Here is a 21,394-nt window from a genome sequence, read left to right on the forward strand (position 1 = left end):
GTTTGTTATGCATGCAAGTAATGAAAAATAAACGACATTTTTACACATCGTGTTTTTACTTTTGCGACTAAAATATTGTTTCGTGATACCATTTATAAAAGACTGGTATAGTAAATCGTCACTGAATGTGAATAGGTATTACATATTGGCGCCTTTTTCCTTGACCGTTTACAGTGCACTACAATGAGGTGTATTCATTTTTCACGTGATTGCTTTGCAATAAGGTGAAATAATGGAAACCTCATTGTAGTTCACTGTAAACGGTCAAGGAAAAAGGCGCCATAGTTTTTATTAGTATGTGTGCCACGCACACATACGTAAAGGTTAGTTGATCCAGTATCCGCTTGGGGCGTTTGTGTAGACGTTTTTTGACATTTACTCGCGAGTTGGCTCTCTTTTACTATACATATTACATATACTATTATACTCTTTGGTGAGTCGTCGTGAATTGTATGTAGGACAGTGAGCTAAAATCCTAAAAAATATAGTTTTTAAAATTGTGTACCTGTAAGTTTGTTGGAATTTTATTACGTCGCAAGGAGAGACCCTTGCAATCACTGGTAAATTCGTTAATCGCTTCCGTAAAATCTTTGTACGTTCCTTTTAAGTTAAGTAATCTGTCGCCATTTTGTGTTAAGTGTCTGAGGATTATTGTATCGTCAATTCGTCATTCGTCTGTGTATTTAACTACATGAATTAGATTATCTCACGGGATGGCTGAGAATACATCAAATGATCCTCCTTTACAAACGATGAATGGTATGCCACCAAATCATAATCCTTGGATGTATGGTCTGTATCAGCAATACAACGGCTATCATGGTGGTATGTACCCGCCTTATTACAACCAGTACTTCAATCAAATGGGTCATAATCCGGGCCTGGCTAATAACGCAGTCCACCAGTTTCAACAAAATAACGACGTGAAGCCGGATTTTGGCCGTCAGCAGCAATTTCCGCCAAAGTCACCTGCCCACCCAACTCCTTTGTTGGGCATGTCACCTCTTGACACAAGTCGTCCTTTCTTCAATCAATCTCCCATCAGGTTTAACCTGAATGGTAACCGGAAAACTGCACCCATCCCTCCTAATGAAAACCCTCTTCTGGGTAACAATGGAGGTTCAAAGAAAAAACGGAAGAAGGATAATAGACTAAATAATGATAGCATTGATGCATTTCCAAATTCAATGCTACCTCCTCTGCCAGACCATCCTCCCCCACTACCACCTTGTCCTCCACCAGATACTCCTAAGCCACCTCCTCCTCCACCATTAGATATTCCTATGCCCCCTCCCCTTCTCACTGATGACATCCCTGAACCAGCAGGTGAACCACAAAATCATTCTGAACCATTTAAACATCAGGAACCCAATCAAGAGGAAGTATCTGAAACTTCAGATTTATTAAAGTCTTCTTCCATTTGTCAGTCTTCTGCAGGATCATGGCCGGAAAGCCTGGAAAGATATATTAAAAGATGCTATGAGAAATGCAAATCGGGCCTTGACCGTGACCAAATAGATATTTGCTTGAAGGGCCGTATCACAGCAGCAGCTAATAAGGATGAGATTTGGTCTAGGAATTGGGATGAAGAGCCAATTCCTAGTGTGCATAGTGAACGCCATAACTTATCTGTTAAGCCGGTTCGTGGTACATTATCACTGTATCAAAAACTTGAAAATGTACCTGAACCAGCTAAGGGAAAATCTAGCTTGGGGGGACGTTTTTCGGGTCATAAAAATTCGCCTCAAAGAAGGCGACGACAACATTCTAGGAGTAGGTCTAGATCTAGGAGTCCATCTAGGAAAAGACACAGGTAAAAACATTGCCATTTACTTATTTTGCTATTTTGGATTATTTGGCATGTTTCTGAACATACATTTTATTTCAGCACATCTTCTGCATCAGGTGATGAGGTGGAGGAAAAAAGAAACTATAAGGGTAAATCCCGACAAAAAATTAAGGATAGGTTGTCATTTGATCATAAGAAACAGGAAAAAAATAATAAAAATCAAAAAAAGAAACAAGCTTGTGGTCAGTTTCTTGTTGAAGATGTTCAAGTAAATGCTGAAAAACTTCTTAAAAGGGCAGAAAGGTTTGGACATACTAGTGTGCCATCCATTGCTAGCTCTGTACAGGTAAGTTCTAGGAGAGCAGAGCCGTCTGTCAACCGATCTATCATCCAGGACAATGAAGGAGACTATGAAGTCAATAACATGCATATTGTGGGGACTTGCATGGATATTGAGAAATCATTCCTGAGATTAACAAAAGCCCCTGAGGCCTGTGAAGTGAGACCAGTATCTGTGTTAAGGACTTCTTTAAAAAATGTGAAAGAGCGGTGGATAGATAAACAGGACTACAGATATGCTTGTGATCAACTGAAATCAATACGACAGGATTTAACGGTAAGTGGTGGAAACACTAAAGATGTTAACAATATTTGTATAAAACTATGAAAACGGATTATATCGCGTATATTGAATTTATAATACATCCCGACGTTTCGAACTCTTTACAGCGTTCGTGGTCAACGGGTGACTGAGGAAAAATTACAAAATGCAAAAATACCCACATACTAAAATAATGAACAATCATAGACTACAAACTTTAAGGCTGGTTGTACATGCAAAATCGGTTCATAAGGCTAGTTATACACTATAATTATTTTTCAAGTAAAGATCTATGCCGGCTCCAACCCTACACCACGGACCCGAGAAGATTTAATTCCCTCCTAAATTGTAGGAGGGTATCCCAATATGGGACCGGCAACAAACTCGGCGGGACACATCTTTTCAAAACATCAGAATGTCCAGCATCATCCAACACTACGGTCTCACAGTCTATGTCTCGCTTGCTCCTTTATCAGGTGGACTACAGGATCCCAAGCTGGTGGTAGAGAAAAGCCATCTTCCCTATTAAAGTTTGGATATTTCTTAATCTCAATGGCCTCGCGCAGCATTCTGGGTATGTAACGCTTCTCCTTGGCAAGAACCAGAGGCTTATCAAACTTGATTGAGTGATTGGCTTTATCCATGACATGCTCACAGACAGCAGACCTAGGTCGACGGTGCTTGACATCAGCTATGTGTTCCTTCACCCGAGTGGAAATGCTCCGTTTCGTCTGCCCGACATATGATAGGCCACACTCACAGTCCAGCCTGTACACTCCTGCAGTCTGTAGAGGGGTATTGCATTTTACAGGCCTCAGGAATTGTGACATCTTCTTCATTGGCTTGAAATATGTTTTTATAGAAGCACGCTTCAAGATGTGGCTGATCCTGTCCGTGACCCCCCTGACAAAAGGCAGAATGGCAGGCCTGCGCTCAACTGTGGGGATCTTAATGTGGGACCTCTGGTTGACCCGCGGTATCCTGAGCTCGTTTGCCTGGAGCGCGCGCCTGGCATGCTGGAGCTCCGCGGCCAGATGCTGGTCATCACATATCCTCTGGGCTCTCTGAAACAAAGATTTGCCTACTGTAACAAGTTGACTGGGATGGTGATGCGATTTGCCATTTAAGTACCTATCAGTATGAGTAGGTTTCCTATACACAGTGCGACCTAGGGTGTTATCAGGATTTCTTTTTACCAATACATCTAAGAAGGGGAGAGAACAGTCTTTTTCCAACTCCATAGTAAATTTTATTTTGCTATGGATGGAATTTAGGTGATCCAAGAAAGTTGAAACACTACTTTTTGGAAGTATAGTAAAAGTGTCATCTACGTATCTTTTAAATATCTTCGGTCGCACAGGAGCCAATGAGAGTGCCCTCTCCTCGAAGTCCTCCATAAAGATGTCAGCGACTACTGGAGACACCGGAGACCCCATGGCCACGCCGTCGACTTGAAGGTAGAATTCACCATTCCATAGCAAGTAGCCAGATGTAAGGCAATGTTCCAACAGCTTAGCATATTCCTCTGACATGTTCTGCTCACATAACCATAAAAACATATTTCAAGCCAATGAAGAAGATGTCACAATTCCTGAGGCCTGTAAAATGCAATACCCCTCTACAGACTGCAGGAGTGTACAGGCTGGACTGTGAGTGTGGCCTATCATATGTCGGGCAGACGAAACGGAGCATTTCCACTCGGGTGAAGGAACACATAGCTGATGTCAAGCACCGTCGACCTAGGTCTGCTGTCTGTGAGCATGTCATGGATAAAGCCAATCACTCAATCAAGTTTGATAAGCCTCTGGTTCTTGCCAAGGAGAAGCATTACATACCCAGAATGCTGCGCGAGGCCATTGAGATTAAGAAATATCCAAACTTTAATAGGGAAGATGGCTTTTCTCTACCACCAGCTTGGGATCCTGTAGTCCACCTGATAAAGGAGCAAGCGAGACATAGACTGTGAGACCGTAGTGTTGGATGATGCTGGACATTCTGATGTTTTGAAAAGATGTGTCCCGCCGAGTTTGTTGCCGGTCCCATATTGGGATACCCTCCTACAATTTAGGAGGGAATTAAATCTTCTCGGGTCCGTGGTGTAGGGTTGGAGCCGGCATAGTTTTTTTTTATCGCGTATATATATATATCTTTACTTGAAAAATAATTATAGTGTATAACTAGCCTTATGAACCGATTTTGCATGTACAACCAGCCTTAAAGTTTGTAGTCTATGATTGTTCATTATTTTAGTATGTGGGTATTTTTGCATTTTGTAATTTTTCCTCAGTCACCCGTTGACCACGAACGCTGTAAAGAGTTCGAAACGTCGGGATGTATTATAAATTCAATATACGCGATATAATCCGTTTTCATAGTTTTATTTCATGAGTAACTATCGCGGTAACCGAAGACAATATAATATTTGTATATTTCAGTTATAATTATTAACTTATTATTAATTTAATAACTTATTAAATTTGATTATGACTATTTCAGGTACAAGGAGTAAGAGATGGATTTACAGTTGAAGTGTATGAGACACATGCAAGGATAGCATTAGAAAAGGGTGACCATGAAGAGTTTAATCAGTGTCAAACACAACTCAAAATGCTGTACAGTGAATTACCAAACTGTAGAAATAATGCTGCTGAATTCACAGCATATCGGATACTGTATTACATCTTCACTAAAAACACATTAGGTTAGTATATTGAGTCACATACAATAATGCTTTTAATATAGAAAGTATAAATGATAATGAAAAAAAAACTTACCAAAACTATTGGTTGCAGATTTAACTACAATATTTCAGTTTCTCTCAAAGGAGGACAGGTTGAATGAATGTATTAAACATGCCTTAGACACCAGATGTGCATGGGCCACTGGAAACCTACACAAGTTCTTCTTGCTGTACAAAACAGCACCTTTGATGGCTGGATACCTCATGGACTGGTTTGTGGAGAGAGAAAGGAAGCTGTATCTCAAATACATCATCAAGTCGTATGTTTTTTATATACATTTTATATATTTTAGTTGGTGTGGTAGCACTTTCATGATCACTGGGTTATTTGCATCTGTTACCACCAAGTCTTTGCCACTTGTAATAGCTGGGATTTTTTTTACCACCACCACCAAAGTGAAATGGTGGTGACCCTGAGAATTCTGTTGTCAATAATGGCAACAACTTTGTGGTAACAGGTGAGAATAACTCATATTACTGCATATCTATTTTTATCCTTGCATGCTCACTTTCTTATTTATTTATGTATGTGTATAATATGACTTTAAACCATGTAACTATTTGGAAATACTAGTGTAGTTTTTGAGCATTTCTAAAAAAGTGTTCCATATTCTTCTAGTCCTCTACTTAATATGTAGAGCTCCCGACTAAAATGACGAAATGCTTTAGTGAACTCAGTAATATGATATCAATTTGACCTGTGCATTTCGTTTCGGCGGGACTTACAAATAACACAAATTTGCTAAGAGCATGGCAAAATGTACACACTTTTTTCAAAATGCTCATCTTCATCATCATAGTGTGTTTAAACTTTAAACACTGACATCATGTTCTGCCATAGTTAGCACCAAAGCAACATATCGCTACCGCGTAATTTAAAAGTCGGTTGGTCTCTATCGCTCTTGCGTAGTGACTGGGACGCCAATAGACAATTTTTTAATTTCGCTGAAGTCCCCTGTATCATGTATCACCCCACTCACTGTGGTAGGCCGGTGTCAGTGTTAAATCGCCTTAAAGGTATAAGTAACTCATTTGGCAGATACGGAAATTGGAAAAGCGGTTTAAATTCTGGTTTTTGTAGTTTGTATATTAAATAATCGGATCTAACCAATTCGCTTGTTTTGAACATACAAATGATAACATCAAGATGGAGGTGCCACGGGCTCTTGGTTTGACATCTAAAGTCCACTCCAGACTACGCGCCGCGATTCGCGCACGAGTGTGGAGGGGGATAGCCCGAGTGTGGGGGGGTTTGCGTATAGACGCATACGATCGATACGATATCAAACAAAAAATAAATGATCCTACTAGGAATAATGATGATACTAAACTCTCATTATAATTAGCATAGATTATTTACAATATCATGTATATATTGATATTTAGTTAGTTGCACATTCTGCACTTCATTTGGTAAAAACATCCATTAAATATATATTATTATCCTGATATATTTTTAATCGAATCTAAATTATCAGCCGCCTTTTTTCGCCTTTCGGAAAAGAGACAACCGTATTTCGAAATTTAAAGTTTTACTACTTTACTTACAGTATTATCGCTTGGTTCTCCCCTCGATATATCACGTAGATTCGCTTTAGGCAGGGTTATCTAATAGAGGCCAGACCTTTTTATAGATTTCGTTGCCGAGGTGGCAACAACAGAGGGCCTACCGCGAAAAACGAAAATCATAATTTCGTTACCTGTCTCCACTCTTGCATATTCGAGCAATAGAGAGGCAGATAAAGAAATTTGGTATTGTATTTCGTTTTCGCGGTAGGGCACTAGGGCATCACCATCAGATCCTTACTTTCGTCTCGCGTATGTTTGTATATCGCAGTCATTTTTATCCGAAATTAAAAAACTGAGCATATGGCACATTATTAATTTAAATGAAAATCTTAATCGATTTCTTTAAAATAAGTTACTGTTATTGTTAAGGCAAATAATCGCTTTAAAGCTTATAATATGGTCTCTCCCCTATATTAAAAAAAATCGGCCAAGTGCGAGTCGGTCTCGCGCACGAAGGGTTCCGTACCATTACGGAAAAAGACAGCAAAAAAATCACGTTTGTTGTATGGGAGCCCCATTTAAATATTTATATTATTCTGTTTTTAGTATTATTTGTATCTCCTTGGATATCACGGGCCTATAAATCCCGGTCTTTTGATAGGCTTGCGTGGGGATATAGATCCAACACGTAGAGGCCCCTTGGAGAGCTTTAATGTCATGTAGAACGCCTGCTGGAACCCGTTCACAGGCGCAACAATAGACACCCATGAACCGGTCGCAGCAGGCATTGGGACTATTGCAGAAAAAGTGAACAGTATACCGGTCTATGGATTGAAGTTTGGGTGGACAATGAGACTGGGCTATTGTAAAGAACTCCGGACACCTGCCATAACAATGTTAATACACGTTATCGAGGCAGGTGGTGACTTGCCGCTGACTAGATGGGCCCCTGAAACTGCCGTCGTGAAGACGACCAGGAGCAACACCGGTGTGAGCGGCTCAGGGGTGTCGAGAGGTGTGCGCCGCTTTCTACCCAGTGGCTGTTAGCAGCCACTGTGCCAACTCGCGTCTTATGCATCTTTCACTTCCACCCCTGGAGCATATAGCTCTTACGACTCCCCTCTGGACCGCCAATGAAGGCAAGCCAGAGCTGAGAGTCCTGCGGGTCCCCTTGGGGTCCACTCCGACCGACGAAGACACGCCGGAGACGGAGACCCTGACCGACTCTCTGGAGCACTCGGGTCCGTGGGGTCGTCACTCCCCAACAGCTCGCCACAAGCTGCCCTGTATTAGTATTATTATTATTATTATTATTTTTTAATTTATTTAGGAAACAGTCACATTCAGATGTTTAAACTTGCAGATATACAATAAGACCTATAGTTCCATTAATTATAACATACTGATATTGATAACAAGTAGAAACAGGGCTTGTTCGGCAGCAGGGGTTGTTGTTTGTTGTTATAGCGGCAACAGAAATACATCATCTGTGAAAATTTCAACTGTCAGACAGACAGACAGACGGACAGCGGAGTCTTAGTAATAGGGTCCCGTTTTTACCCTGTGGGTACGGAACCCTAAAAAGGATTTTGGACATGATCCGTTGACTCGAATTCAAGTTTTCACAAAACTTTCGTTAAAAAACTGGACAAGTGCGAGTCGGACTCGCCCCCCGAGGGTTCCGTACTTTTTAGTATTTGTTGTTATAGCGGCAACAGAAATACATCATCTGTGAAAATTTCAACTATACTAAGTATATTTCAACTAAGTCGTAATAACCAGACTATAATGACATTTTGATTTGTTTACCTGTCAGCTCCGATGTTAATTTAGAAATGTTTCGTAGCGAAATAGTTTACCGAACTGTTTTTTTCCAGCAGTTTATTATTGACCGAAGCGTAGCGAAGGTCTACGGTTTGACTCGGGCATTTTGCTTTTGTATGTCCGGATGTTCTCCTCTACAGGTCGCAATTCTCAACCGATTCTCGTGAAATTTTGTGACCAAATTCTATGATGAAATAGAATTTTTTTGTCGATCCAGTTTTTGGAAATTTTTCAAAATGGCGGAGTTGTGATAGCTCGCGCCTAAACAAATAGTCGTATCGATATCATCAGTATTTTCTTTTTGAGATATGTTTACAGATTAAATGTCGAAAAATGCAGAAACTTTGTATTGCTGGTTTTGGCGGTATTTAGATATTTAGTTTTTACTCGAGAATGAGTAGCTGAATTTTCGGTTCGATCCCCAGTAATTGTATGCTGCTACATAACTTTTTGTATTTTTTTCACTTAAAATTCGTATTGGTTTTTTATTTTTCTATTTTGAAATTGATTGATCAAGTGCGGGCTAAGCGTATTCGTTTCATTTTTACAAGCCCTAAAAAATATGGTTTTTTTTTGTTATTTTAATTTTCTAGTATTCTGAACGGCGGAGCCATAAGTTTAGTTAGCCATTACGTGCTGCTGACATAGATGGCGCTGATTTTGCGCTAGAAACGACGCATTCGGAGCTAAAATGACCCCTATTTGAAGTGTTTATTTAATAATTACTCATCAGTCCATTAACCGATTTCGATAGAATTGAGTTCATTTGATAGATCTTTTTCCATTTTAATAAAATATTATAAAAATAGAATACGCGGTCTTATAAAAAGTTGGAAAAGAGTTAAAATGTGGCATTTTTATAGAAATTTCACGACTGCGTTTGTTTGAGACCAGCTCCCTGTGCGAAAATTAAGGCATAAAACGCTCAAATGCGCTCATACCTACAGACTTTACAATATAGGGTCGGGTAAAGCCTGATATTAAAGCGCACGAAACGCGCTTTTTATACATGGCTCCTGGGGCGCCTTTTATATTGTAAAGACTACATACAGGGGGCCTGCGGCGCCCTTTACGCTGTAAGGTCGGGCTTAGCCCGACATTCAAGCGTGCGAAGCGCGCTCTTACACACAGGCTTTACACTGTAGGGTCGGGCGAAGCCCGACATTCAAGAGCGCGAAGAGCGCTCTTTCATACAGGCTTCACACCGTAGGGTCGCCTTACACAAAGGGCGCCTGCGGCGCCTTTTACACTGTAGATATTACGTACAGGGCCGCCTGCGGCGCCTTTTTCTCTTACCTACAAACTTTTACACTGTAGGGTAGGGCAAAGCCCAACATTCAAGTCTTATTACATACAGGGCGCCTGCTTTACGCTATGAGGTCCCTATGCGGTCTTCGCAATAATTTCCACGCCACTTTTCACATCAACCACTGCGGCTGTATCCCTGTTACAGCCTATCACCATGTTTTTTTGATGCCAATCGATCCCATTCCTATCCACGATCAAAAGCTTGTATGGTACCAAAAAAACTTCCGACTAGAAAAGCCAGAAATCGAGGAAAACTTTTCCCATACAGTTTGTATGAAAATGAAAACTTTTATTTTTCACATGCTATTTTTTGATGCCAATCGATTCCATTCCTATCCAAGCTACAATTATTTTTAAAGCGAAATTTACATACCTAGAATATATTATGCTGAAGCGATCAACATCAAAATCAAAATGATTTGTTAAGTTTTAGTTAGTGGAAACCGTTTTCTCCCGAAATGGAAATTGTAAGAATAGTACCTATTGTCTCTAGCTATTCTACCCTCTTAAACGTAACAGGACTGATTGGCGAGATAGAAAAATATGAATAAAATTTCACGTTTTCTCCATATACTAAATGAAAACTTTTATTACCTACTCAAAAATGTGACTCGCACGTCAACAGCACTAAGCATAGAAGCGTTTTTGTAGTTATCAGTAGAAGAATTCGCGACACTCAATTGATAATAAGAATACGCTACTACGCTATATTTACGCTTAAAATAACTCGAAAGATAACGTTAAAATTATAAAAAAAAATTGGCACCGTCGGGGTTTGAACCAAGTAGGTATCTCAGCTACTATCGGTTTTTTTTTTCAAAACAGATTACGGATGCCACGAGCACATGAAAATTAATGTCTGAAAATATCAGTTGGTCATAAGTGCCTTGTCAAAGTCGCAAACAAGAATTTAAATTTAATTTCTGATCTTCTTTAACAATAAACATTCCATCCGCAGCGCCCTCTAGGTTACTTTACTGTAACATTACGAATTTACTGACAGTTGTCTATAAGTACGTATGTGTATGTAAGTGCAAGATATTGCTATATTTTGCAGTTTTTACACAATTTTGATGAAGTGTGACAGTCTCTACTGTTGAGTGTAAATATATTTCGATTTAGACGTCATATTTTTGTTGCATATGCGTAAATATCAACACGTCTTAGAAAATGTTTGAGTTTTGGAAACGATGGTGATAATTCGCAAATTCTGTACAATCACGCCATCTTTTGGTGGTTAGTTGTCGGCAGGACAGCCCTAGACATCCATCTTAAGCTATGCTCGCGAGGTCTAGAGCTCACAGAGCCACTAGTTTACATTATTAACAATGTTCCGGTCCTAACTATGTATATTTTTGGGCATTTTTGTCATTTATTATTTAATATTCAACACTTAAGCATTATCAAAGATAATCATTATAACTCCGTAATAGATGGATACAGTCTAAGGAAAAAACGTGCCTCGAAAATCACGAAAATTTGATTCTCGATCAGAGGGCGCCACTAGCTTTGGCCTACTGTCGTATAGATGGCGTTGACGGTTTCGTTTGTTATTTAACAATTTTAACGCATATCAGTGAAAGAACATGGGTCAAAATCATATAAGAATAATTAATGCAAATAAAAAAATCATTAATTCACATTTAAATACATTTTAACGTATTTTTATAAATCTTCATTTTTAGTTTTAAAGTATGTCGATAGATGGCAGTGAATTTACAGTGGTTACAAAATTTACTATGACAGTACCGCTCTATCTTATTATATCCTCTTTGGCATTATTCAAGTAAACCGCCACAATGACACTGACAACAGTGACAACCTATCATTAAAATTATTGCCAGTGTAAGAAATTAGTTCCAATGAAATTCCGCAACATGGCGCATGATCATATATTTCTGGTCAGGCTTTATATGCACGACGACTCATAAATTATTCCTTTTGGTTTTGGTTGGATATTCCAACGCTCTTGTATGTATTTGCAGCATGAATAATCTGTATTATAAAGTCTGTCAAGCTATTTCCGTCAGTAAAAAAAGCGGCAAATTTAAAAGATGTAGGCTCCAAGGGTTATTGTCCCATAGAAAATTTGAATTTTGGCGTCTTTTTCTACCTACTGACAAAGTTGTTTGGCCGGCTATATATTCTGGGTTTTGAAGATTTGATCGCCTTATAACTTATAACCTTTACTTTTTTTTTTTATCATTTATGGCCTGGATGCGAGTTAACCTTTACTTTTTTAGGCATTTTAAGAAAAGGTAAACAAAACCACGTGATTATTCAAGTGACAGCTTATTATATTTATGATTATAGCATTGACTGAACGGATGGTCATGGTGTTTTGTTTTAGTGTCAGACCTTAAGCTAACTCGGAAGCGATTTTGATAGCACAGACTGTGCAAGTGTTATTTTAAACGTCTAACCAGGCCTATGGAACTCTCCGCGCGAGCTCGGAATTATACCTACGAATCGCCTCCCGTTCACGGTAGATAAGCTAGCCAGTTGGTTGCCACACGCGCTCACGCACTCACGTCACCGCGCGCCGCATTGGCAATTTTTACGATTGTTACAAGCTACGTGGGTACTTACTATTGAATGTAGGTATTTAATTAAACATGTAGTGTTTATTATTATTACTACAAATTTATAGTTAGATATCTACCTTTATTCATGGGTTCTCTATTATTTTTCTTTATTGTGTAACATTAATGTATCTCTATCTGGTTTAAAATTACACGAAGTTTTAAAACTAATTATTGCTGGATTCATTGCGCGGTTAATAAAACAGCGTAAGCCCTGCGGTGGTTACTGCAGGGACATATGACCTTTTAAAATGAGTATTTCGCAAACTCTAACGCATAAACGGAATATTATAATTATTGGAACTTAAAATGCTTATATGTAGCTATTTTACGATATGCTGTTACCTCTACTGTACCTTATTAGTTTAAATGTTAGTTTGATCAATTGATTTAAAGAGGACCAGTCTTCACTCGAATTAAAATTTATACTTGTACCTAAAGATAGCATTCCGCAAGACGCTGCCGCGGCCCGGCAGCCGCGACCAACCACCACCGCCGAACGTGGCTGCTGGGCAGCCCCGCCGTAAGCATTCCGATAGGCGCGACCGGGCGGCTACTGCCGACTGCCACGTGCAGTAGTCATACAGGAGTCAGTGCTAGCAGTTGTGCGGTTCGAAAAATAACGATGCCTAACAATTTAAATATACGAAAGCGAAAACTTGTGGAGCAACTGCTTCAGGACGAAGAAGAAGATGATGAAATAATGATGATGATTTTACTTTCATCAAAGAGAAGTAGAATCGATTCATTGTAGGTATACGTCCAGAGTTGATGAAGGCAGTTATCAGATCCTGATAAAACGGCATTTGAATTTAAAGGACCAGCAATTCAGAAAGTACTGCCGATTAAATAAAACACAATTCCAATTTGTTTAATAAAAAACGAAATTTAACCTCTGAGAAAAGGCTATATCACAGCTGAGGAAAAATTATTCCTCACCCCGTGAGTTTATTGAGTCACGTCATTTTTAATGTGTGTTTTGTGTTTCAATAGACGTGAAGAATAATATTTTTTTACTAGACTTATATTGATCGGGATATAGACCGTGATTACCTTTTGTATTATTTGTGAGCTCCCGATATTTCGACGCGCTGTCTACACAACTTTGACACCCACCCGCTATCTTCAGTCACCCGTGAACATGATGCATGTAACTGCGTCGAAATATCGGGAGCTCACAAATAATACAAAAGGTAATCACGGTCTATATCCCGGTCAATATAAGTCTAGTGAAACTAACCGTGAATCATTCAAAACTCTAATATTTTTTTACTTTTTTTTTTTGTAAAAGTACATAGTTTTTGAAATAAACGCATAAACATAGTTTGGCGTAACCACTGTTTCATACATTTGGTGGTTGGGCAGCGCTGCCATACTGCTACGGGAGCGGCTCGGCGGCGCGGCCGAGGTCGCGCCGCCCGGCCGCGCCGCTCAGCCGCCTGCGTCGGACGGTGTGTCATACAAATCCCTATAAAGCAGTGCGGCGACCGCCGGGCAGCGACTGCCGAGCAGCGACTGCCGGGTCGCGGCAGCCTCTTGCCGACGCTTACCTTAAGTAGTTAGGTATCTTCTATAAAATCTATAATCGCAATACCTACTGTCGCAAAAGACACATTCAAATAACCTGAAACCTACACTAAAACCAGCCACAGTCAAATTTAATAACAGATTACTTAGAGGAGGAAAAAAAATCACGGGTAGGTACATTACATAAAAGTAAAACAGTTGTAAATGAATGATTAAAATACATAATTTAAGATTTAGATTTCATTTTATTTCACTCCGCCGTTAGAAATGATAAAATACCTACTGGTATTTATCATTTCTAACCTTTTGAACGCCAAGCATTAACGTAACTAGACGTGACACCGCAATGAAGCAAAATAAAACCTTAGAGAACAATAGTGATTACAAAACAGGATATCGATATTTTCACGGATTTCGTTTTTGACATACTTAGATTAGAAGAACCACTACACAGGTGTTTTACAATATAATATTAGATAATTCTGGCTTTTAGCTCTACTAAAAACCTTTAACCTTTTGACCGCCAAAGACGGTAAATCACGTCGTCGACATTTTGTGCCACTCACGCCGCCGACGTCATTTGCCGTCCAAACTTAATTTATCAAAGACTCTTTAATAAATAACTATATTTCTTTGTTTGTATTTGCATTATTTTATTTTGCCCTTCTACTTTATTGTATAACTTTATTACAATTCAACTATGAATAGAAGTCACCCGTTGACCACGAACGCTGTAAAGAGTTCGAAACGTCGGGATGAATTATAAATTCAATATACGCGATATAATCCGTTTTCATAGTTTTATTTTATGAATAGAAGGTTAAAAAAAACAACATTATGTTATAATACGACTTACCCAGTAAATAGCATAGCCAGCCACGCCAAAAACGGCACTTGACGTCGCCTAGTGATGTGACCGAGTCATGGAGGAATAATATTATTATATGAAAGTAACAATCTCCTAATAGAAATCGTTTCGCGCAGTTCCGACAAACACGCTAGCGCCATCAATAATAGATATGGCTTAATCCCATACATTTTGTAATAGGAGTTGTTTTTGCTAAAATAACTGCTATTTGTGCTGTTACGGTACTTGTTTTCGTGCTTAATTTAAACAACTTGGTTTGAAAGACGGTGGAAAGACGGTACTGACCTTTTGTGATAATGTAACCCCTTATGCATTTATTTTATTGTAACGATACTGCAGTTTGCTAATTAGTAGGTAATAATAATCGACAACGGGTTTGCACATCTCTGAGTAACGCGCGCTTATCAGTGTTCCGTGCGCCCATGACGGCACTTCACGTCCGATGCCTGACGTCACCACCAAGTAGTGATGTGGCATTATTGAGAGATTTGAGTGGAAGTTACAAGTACATTTTGATATTTAAATACGTTATTTAAAGGTTTTTAGTAGAGCTAAAAGCCAGAATTATCTAATATTATATTGTAAAACACCTGTGTAGTGGTTCTTCTAATCTAAGTATGTCAAAAACGAAATCAGTGAAAATATCGATATCCTGTTTTGTAATCACTATTGTTCTCTAAGGTTTTATTTTGCTTCATTGCGGTGTCACGTCGAGTTACGTCAATGCTTGGCGTTCAAAAGGTTAAATAACGTATTTAAATATCAAAATGTACTTGTAACTTCCACTCAAATCTCTCAATAATGCCACATCACTACTTGGTGGTGACGTCAGGCATCGGACGTGAAGTGCCGTCATGGGCGCACGGAACACTGATAAGCGCGCGTTACTCAGAGATGTGCAAACCCGTTGTCGATTATTATTACCTACTAATTAGCAAACTGTAGTATCGTTACAATAAAATAAATGCATAAGGGGTTACATTATCACAAAAGGTCAGTACCGTCTTTCAAACCAAGTTGTTTAAATTAAGCACGAAAACAAGTACCGTAACAGCACAAATAGCAGTTATTTTAGCAAAAACAACTCCTATTACAAAATGTATGGGATTAAGCCATATCTATTATTGATGGCGCTAGCGTGTTTGTCGGAACTGCGCGAAACGATTTCTATTAGGAGATTGTTACTTTCATATAATATTATTATTCCTCCATGACTCGGTCACATCACTAGGCGACGTCAAGTGCCGTTTTTGGCGTGGCTAGCTATGCTATTTACTGGGTAAGTCGTATTATAACATAATGTTGTTTTTTTTAACCTTCTATTCATAGTTGAATTGTAATAAAGTTATACAATAAAGTAGAAGGGCAAAATAAAATAATGCAAATACAAACAAAGAAATATAGTTATTTATTAAAGAGTCTTTGATAAATTAAGTTTGGACGGCAAATGACGTCGGCGGCGTGAGTGGCACAAAATGTCGACGACGTGATTTACCGTCTTTGGCGGTCAAAAGGCTAAGCGTCGGCAACCCTAGCGTTGTGCCGGTGCGCGCGGTGTGGGGAGCGGCGCGCTAAAGGTAACTCCATTGTATTTTTGTGTAGGTATCAAAACGGTAGGTATTTGCGTTTTCTTTGAGAGATAAGTATCTGTTCGTAAGAACTATTATATAATCTGCGGTCTAACTTCTCTGAAATTATGACGTTTAAAATAACACTTGCACAGTCTGTGCTATCAAAATATCGCTGCCGAGTTAGCTCGGTCTGACTATTTATCTTTTTTAAAACATTAAAATACGGACTACTGTGAACTGTTAAATTATTTAGTATAATCTTGTCACTTTATAACCTAGTAAATAAAGGGTTTTGTCTTGGTAACGCTAAAACCCTTGTTTTACTAATTTACTCACGAAAGAATGCCCACTCTTTGTCTTTCTGTACTAAATGGTCAAACTTATTAGTAGGTACAGACAGTGCCGGCCCGAGTCCTTGATCATGATCAGGGTAGAGCGAAATCGGGTTTTGGCGCCCTTCGTTGAAGCTTTTTACCCAAAAGCAAAACGAGCCATATTTTGGGCCCGTCTTTTAAAACTTTTTTTTTCTCATTTGCCATTTTGGTGCCCCCCTTGCCATCCGGCGCCTAGAGCGGCCGCTCCACTCGCTCTACCCTAGATCCGGCCCTGGGTACAAAAGTACATATGGGGTGTGCCTTCGTGAATGGAAATACAAATTAGTAAAGACAATATAACTACTGTAGACGTATACGGTTGAATATTAGATCGTTGAGCGGATCTAGGTGCCGCATGGTTTCGTATAGAGATTACGGGGATCCGTGTCCGGTCCGTCCGGTATCCACAGCGAGGGTTTTAATTGAAATGACATTTGGCTACTGGATGTCATAGGTGTCGGCAGCGGTACAATGTCGATAGACGGCGGTTGGCAGATAACGCAGTGTTGTCTTAAGGGTCCTCCACACTCGTGCGCGAATACGGCGTGAACGCGAGTGTGGGGTCGATTTCGCAGATTGTTCACGCCTTCGCGCCTTGTTCCCGTTTTTTGTCGGTTTTTCGGCCGGCGTCAAAGGAGACGCGAACAGTGTTGTTAAAAGACTAGTCTTTAAGACTTTTGAACCTTAACGACTCGCGAACCTTTAAGGCTCAAGCTTTGAAAGCTAGAGCGTTAAAGGTTTGCTCACAAAGCGGTTTAGAACCTTAACGACTCAAATTTTTTATGACTTGTCAAAATGAAGTCTTTAAGACTCGGGCCTCATAGGGAACTCTAGCTTTTTAACTTAAGCTCAACCTTAAAAGCTTGTGTCAAGCTTAGAGCTCATATGTTGAGCTCTCTTTGCAGAAATTATTTTTGTGTAGAGAATTTACGAATATTATAATATACCTATACTACTAGAGTACCTTAACATCAGTTAACGCATTTACTGCCTGCAACGTATACAGGGTGGACCATTTAGAACCGTGATTCCGTTGCGTATGTACATCCAGATACATTTTCTATGAACCTATATTTTAAAATTTTCCCGTTCCGTTCCGTCCTATATGAGTGAGTCATAAGAAATAAAAATAAAAGTATTTAAAAAGTTTTTTTTTGTTTTTGCTCGAGCACTCTTTGTCAGCGTGTTCACATTTCACAACACATACCTATTACCTATTCATACCAAGTTTCAACTTTCTAGTACTAGTCACTGAGCCAACCCGCGGACTGACAGACATGGCGAAACTATAAGGGTTCCTAGTTGACTATACGGAACTCAAAAAGCGATGTCATAATTATCTTTTTCTGTTTTTGCCTATTTCACAAAAACGTATTAAATTTCACCCTACCCTATAGCATAGGTTGATCTTATTTGTTAAAAGCTTTTACTTTTTGCTCCAAGCCTTTACTGCTAAAAACCTTACAGACTTAAACCTTCAAAGCTTAGGAGGCTTTAAAGCTTGAGGCCAAAAGACTCGAGGTTTCTTTGCTCGTAAGCAGCAACACGAACTCTTGGTTCGAGTCATTAAGGTTCCGAGGCTTTAAGGTCCGAGGCTTTAAGGTTCGAGGCTTCAAGGCTCAGCAGTCGCGACTCAAGTCTTGTAGTTTACGCCTCAAAGCTTAAATCCACAACACTAGACGCGAAGCGCGAACTTGCAAGATTCCACATTACACACTATTTTGGCCCCTCTGTGGCAAGATAAATATATATTATATTATGATTATATTATAGAAAGCAGCTATATTTTACGGTTTTACGATTAGTAGAAATACAATCGGAAAATCTACTTGCCAATATCCTAACCTAAACTAAATATAAACACAAAAACTATTCGAAAAAATCGCCCCGCGCCCCTCTAGATGCAAAGGAGCCCATCACGCTCGCCGCGTTGTCACGTTGAACCGCGATGGACAACCTTTGCATAAACAAAACAAAATGGAAACAGCTAAATCGCGTAAGATGCCAGATAACAGTTAAACTCGATCAGCTGATGCTTTTCCGCCATCTTGCCGCAAACCAAACTGCGAAATCGCCGTGATGTTTGCGAGTATGGAGATGGAGTCATACGTCAACGTCGCGATATGTTCGCTCCGCGAAGTCGCGCCGCGATTTACGCACATAGTCTGGATGCGGCTTTAAGCTTTCATTTTCCTGAGTCTATTATGGTTATACCCCACCTGTTATCACTGGTAACAGCAGGAATTATTTTCTTCTGTTGCCACTGAGAACGTGAGAATAACTGAGCCAAGGAATTCCAGTATTTTACCACCAATAATTACTAATATGTACCATTATTAGTTATTACTAAGAAGTGGGTCATTTTTTATTTTAATAAGGTGATAAGCTAAACCGTTCTTAAAATGCTTTTTTTCTGGGAAAAGCTGGTTGAGTACTTGCAATCACATATTTTCGAGGTAACTAGAAGCCCTAATGTTTGACGCAACCCAGTTACCACAAAACTTATGTTGACTTAAACTTATTGAGTGTGACTTAAACTTATTGAGTTTAACTATGTGATACGCCATCTCAGCCATCTGGTTTAAGTAGAAACTGCCCCACGATATGTTCTAAAACTGTATGTCTACTACAGTTATTTTGTCTTCAAACACGTCAAAGGGTATACAAGGACAAGGGACAAGGTTCACGCAAAGATCAGCTATTTGAAGTCTTAAAACTTTATAGTTTATACTGGGCACTCGACTAATGCTGCCTTTCTACTAAGGCGGGGATGAGAGATATCAACCAGTAGCATTGGTTGTAATCCAGCAAAGCGAAGAGATGTGGATTACAAAAAAAAACAAAATTCAAAATTATTTATAAGTATAACAACTAATGTTATCGGTTGGTTCTTCTCATCTCCGCCTCAGTGGAAAGGCAGCCTAAGATCATGACCTTGCCACTATCTGTCACGTGTCATATCTGACATATCAAAAAAATATTTCGAACTTGCCAGCCAAGCTGGTTTGTTGTTAAATTTATGTTTTCTTATGTGTGCAGCTACAGACAAAGTGTTCCTGTGGATTTCATCGTTCGGGAGCTGGCGTTTGAGTCGAGTTCCAAGGCCTTTGAGTTCTTAAATCAATTTTCTCTCATTTACACTGACTGCGATCAGACTCAAATAGATTGCAAGTCTAGCTTTCAAACTGTAGCGAGTATATAACATTTTGTTTTTGATAGCCGTCCTGTACTGATAGCGTGCTCCTGCGTGGTGATGTAGTCCATACCCACCTGGCGAAGGAGTTCAGCAAGGCGGATGTAATCCTGAATCATGTTATTCACCTTAATTTTGATCAGCTTTACTAGGATGAGGCGGCAAAGCAACTCACACACTACTTTAAGTTATACAGCAGAAGAGAGATGAACTCAAGATTTAAGATGAGGACCTACATCGCTACCAAGATTCAAGAAATTGTTATATACGGGAAGTTTTGGTGTCTGAATGCAAACAATAGAGTGCTGTTGAGTGACTTTTAAAAGCAAAGACTTTTCATGTTAATGAGTAAAGGACAATATGTGTTGTATTGTTTTGTCCTCAAGTTTTTTGTAAATAATGTAAATTTTTTATGCTCCATTCCACTTTTATTTTATTTTTGTAAAAATAATACAATGCATGAATTCTGATTCTGATATTTAAGTGTTTATAATACATGATTCGTTTTAAAATAGTATTTTATTTTATGACTAAATATTCTTTGTAGAACGGCTGACGTAGCTAGTGCAATGGATCCGTAACCTTTCAGTGACAAGATGACAAGGGGCCACTCAACAATATCCTGTCAATGCTGTCAAAGGTATTGGAAGTTAATACCTTTTGACTGTTTTATTGATATACTCGCGGACCACTTCAGGTGCTTCCAGGGCCAACTGGTTATGAACCACTGCGCTAGTGTGAATAGATTAGATTGCTTAATTCTTATTGCCTAAAATGGCACCAAATATTCATACACAAAGTTCAGCATTATCATAGAGAAATATGATGTAGGGGGCATTTCACGTCAAGCGGGCAGCAAAAAAATTGTCAGGTTCTGGATTTTGTTCATAGTTGGATTAATTGGACCTATATGTGAATAGTAAATTTAAATTTATTATACATTTTTATAAAAAAAAAAAAATTAAGAAGTATAATTATCCTCTTATTATAAACTTTTTAGTATGCATTTTTACACACACACACACACACACACATACACACACACATACACACACACACATACACACACACATACACACACACACACACACACACACACAAATACACATACATACAAACAAACACTCGCTCACACGCAGCAACATATATGTTAAAGTATGCACAGCTATCTGTAAGTTTCAAAGTAACTCTCTGTACAATTTGTACCAATATATACCTAGATTAAGAAACTAGTATAACGAAACTGGGTCCTGTAACACAGGGTTTCCTAGCTCAGGACACAGGGTCGTGATTTATTGTATACTCAAATTTGCACAATAAACTTTTTTTCATTTTTCATTTTTTTCAAAAAATTTGGCATCATTACTTTTTTAATATATTGCTTCGTTAAAAATTTATACGCATTTAAAAAAACTACAAAATTTGAGGAACGGATTTTTAAAAAAATATTATCGCAATTCTTTCAATGGATTTAATAATAACTAAATAGTGATTATTTGAGAATATTA

At 38.9% G+C, this 21,394-nt stretch overlaps 1 protein-coding gene and 1 long non-coding RNA gene across 2 annotated transcripts; both read left to right on the plus strand.

Annotated features, from left to right (window-relative positions):
• The first annotated feature begins 490 nt into the window (after positions 1–490).
• Positions 491–20,398, plus strand: LOC134745118 (leukocyte receptor cluster member 8). The gene is made up of 5 exons (XM_063679080.1): positions 491–1,813; positions 1,889–2,405; positions 4,887–5,091; positions 5,183–5,390; positions 19,733–20,398. Exons 1-5 carry the CDS (start codon positions 714–716, stop codon positions 19,893–19,895), a joined length of 2,193 nt encoding a protein of 730 aa, XP_063535150.1. The 5' UTR covers positions 491–713; the 3' UTR covers positions 19,896–20,398.
• LOC134745217 (uncharacterized) lies at positions 16,270–18,495 on the plus strand. The gene is made up of 2 exons (XR_010128140.1): positions 16,270–18,280; positions 18,311–18,495. It is a non-coding gene; the product is annotated as an uncharacterized LOC134745217 (long non-coding RNA).
• Positions 20,399–21,394: the final 996 nt, after the last annotated feature.

The sequence above is a fragment of the Cydia strobilella genome, chromosome 11 (genome assembly GCF_947568885.1).
Source record: "Cydia strobilella chromosome 11, ilCydStro3.1, whole genome shotgun sequence".
NCBI lineage: Eukaryota > Metazoa > Arthropoda > Insecta > Lepidoptera > Tortricidae > Cydia > Cydia strobilella.

What these genes read in the sequence shown, in the direction of transcription:
- LOC134745118 (XM_063679080.1), top strand. Translation starts at nt 714, where the DNA reads ATGGCTGAGAATACATCAAATGATCCTCCTTTACAAACGATGAATGGT. An exon ending in CCATCTAGGAAAAGACACAG is followed by an intron (nt 1,814 to 1,888) that starts GTAAAAACATTG and finishes ATTTTATTTCAG; the next exon opens with CACATCTTCTGCATCAGGTG. An exon ending in CTCAAATACATCATCAAGTC is followed by an intron (nt 5,391 to 19,732) that starts GTATGTTTTTTA and finishes TTATGTGTGCAG; the next exon opens with CTACAGACAAAGTGTTCCTG.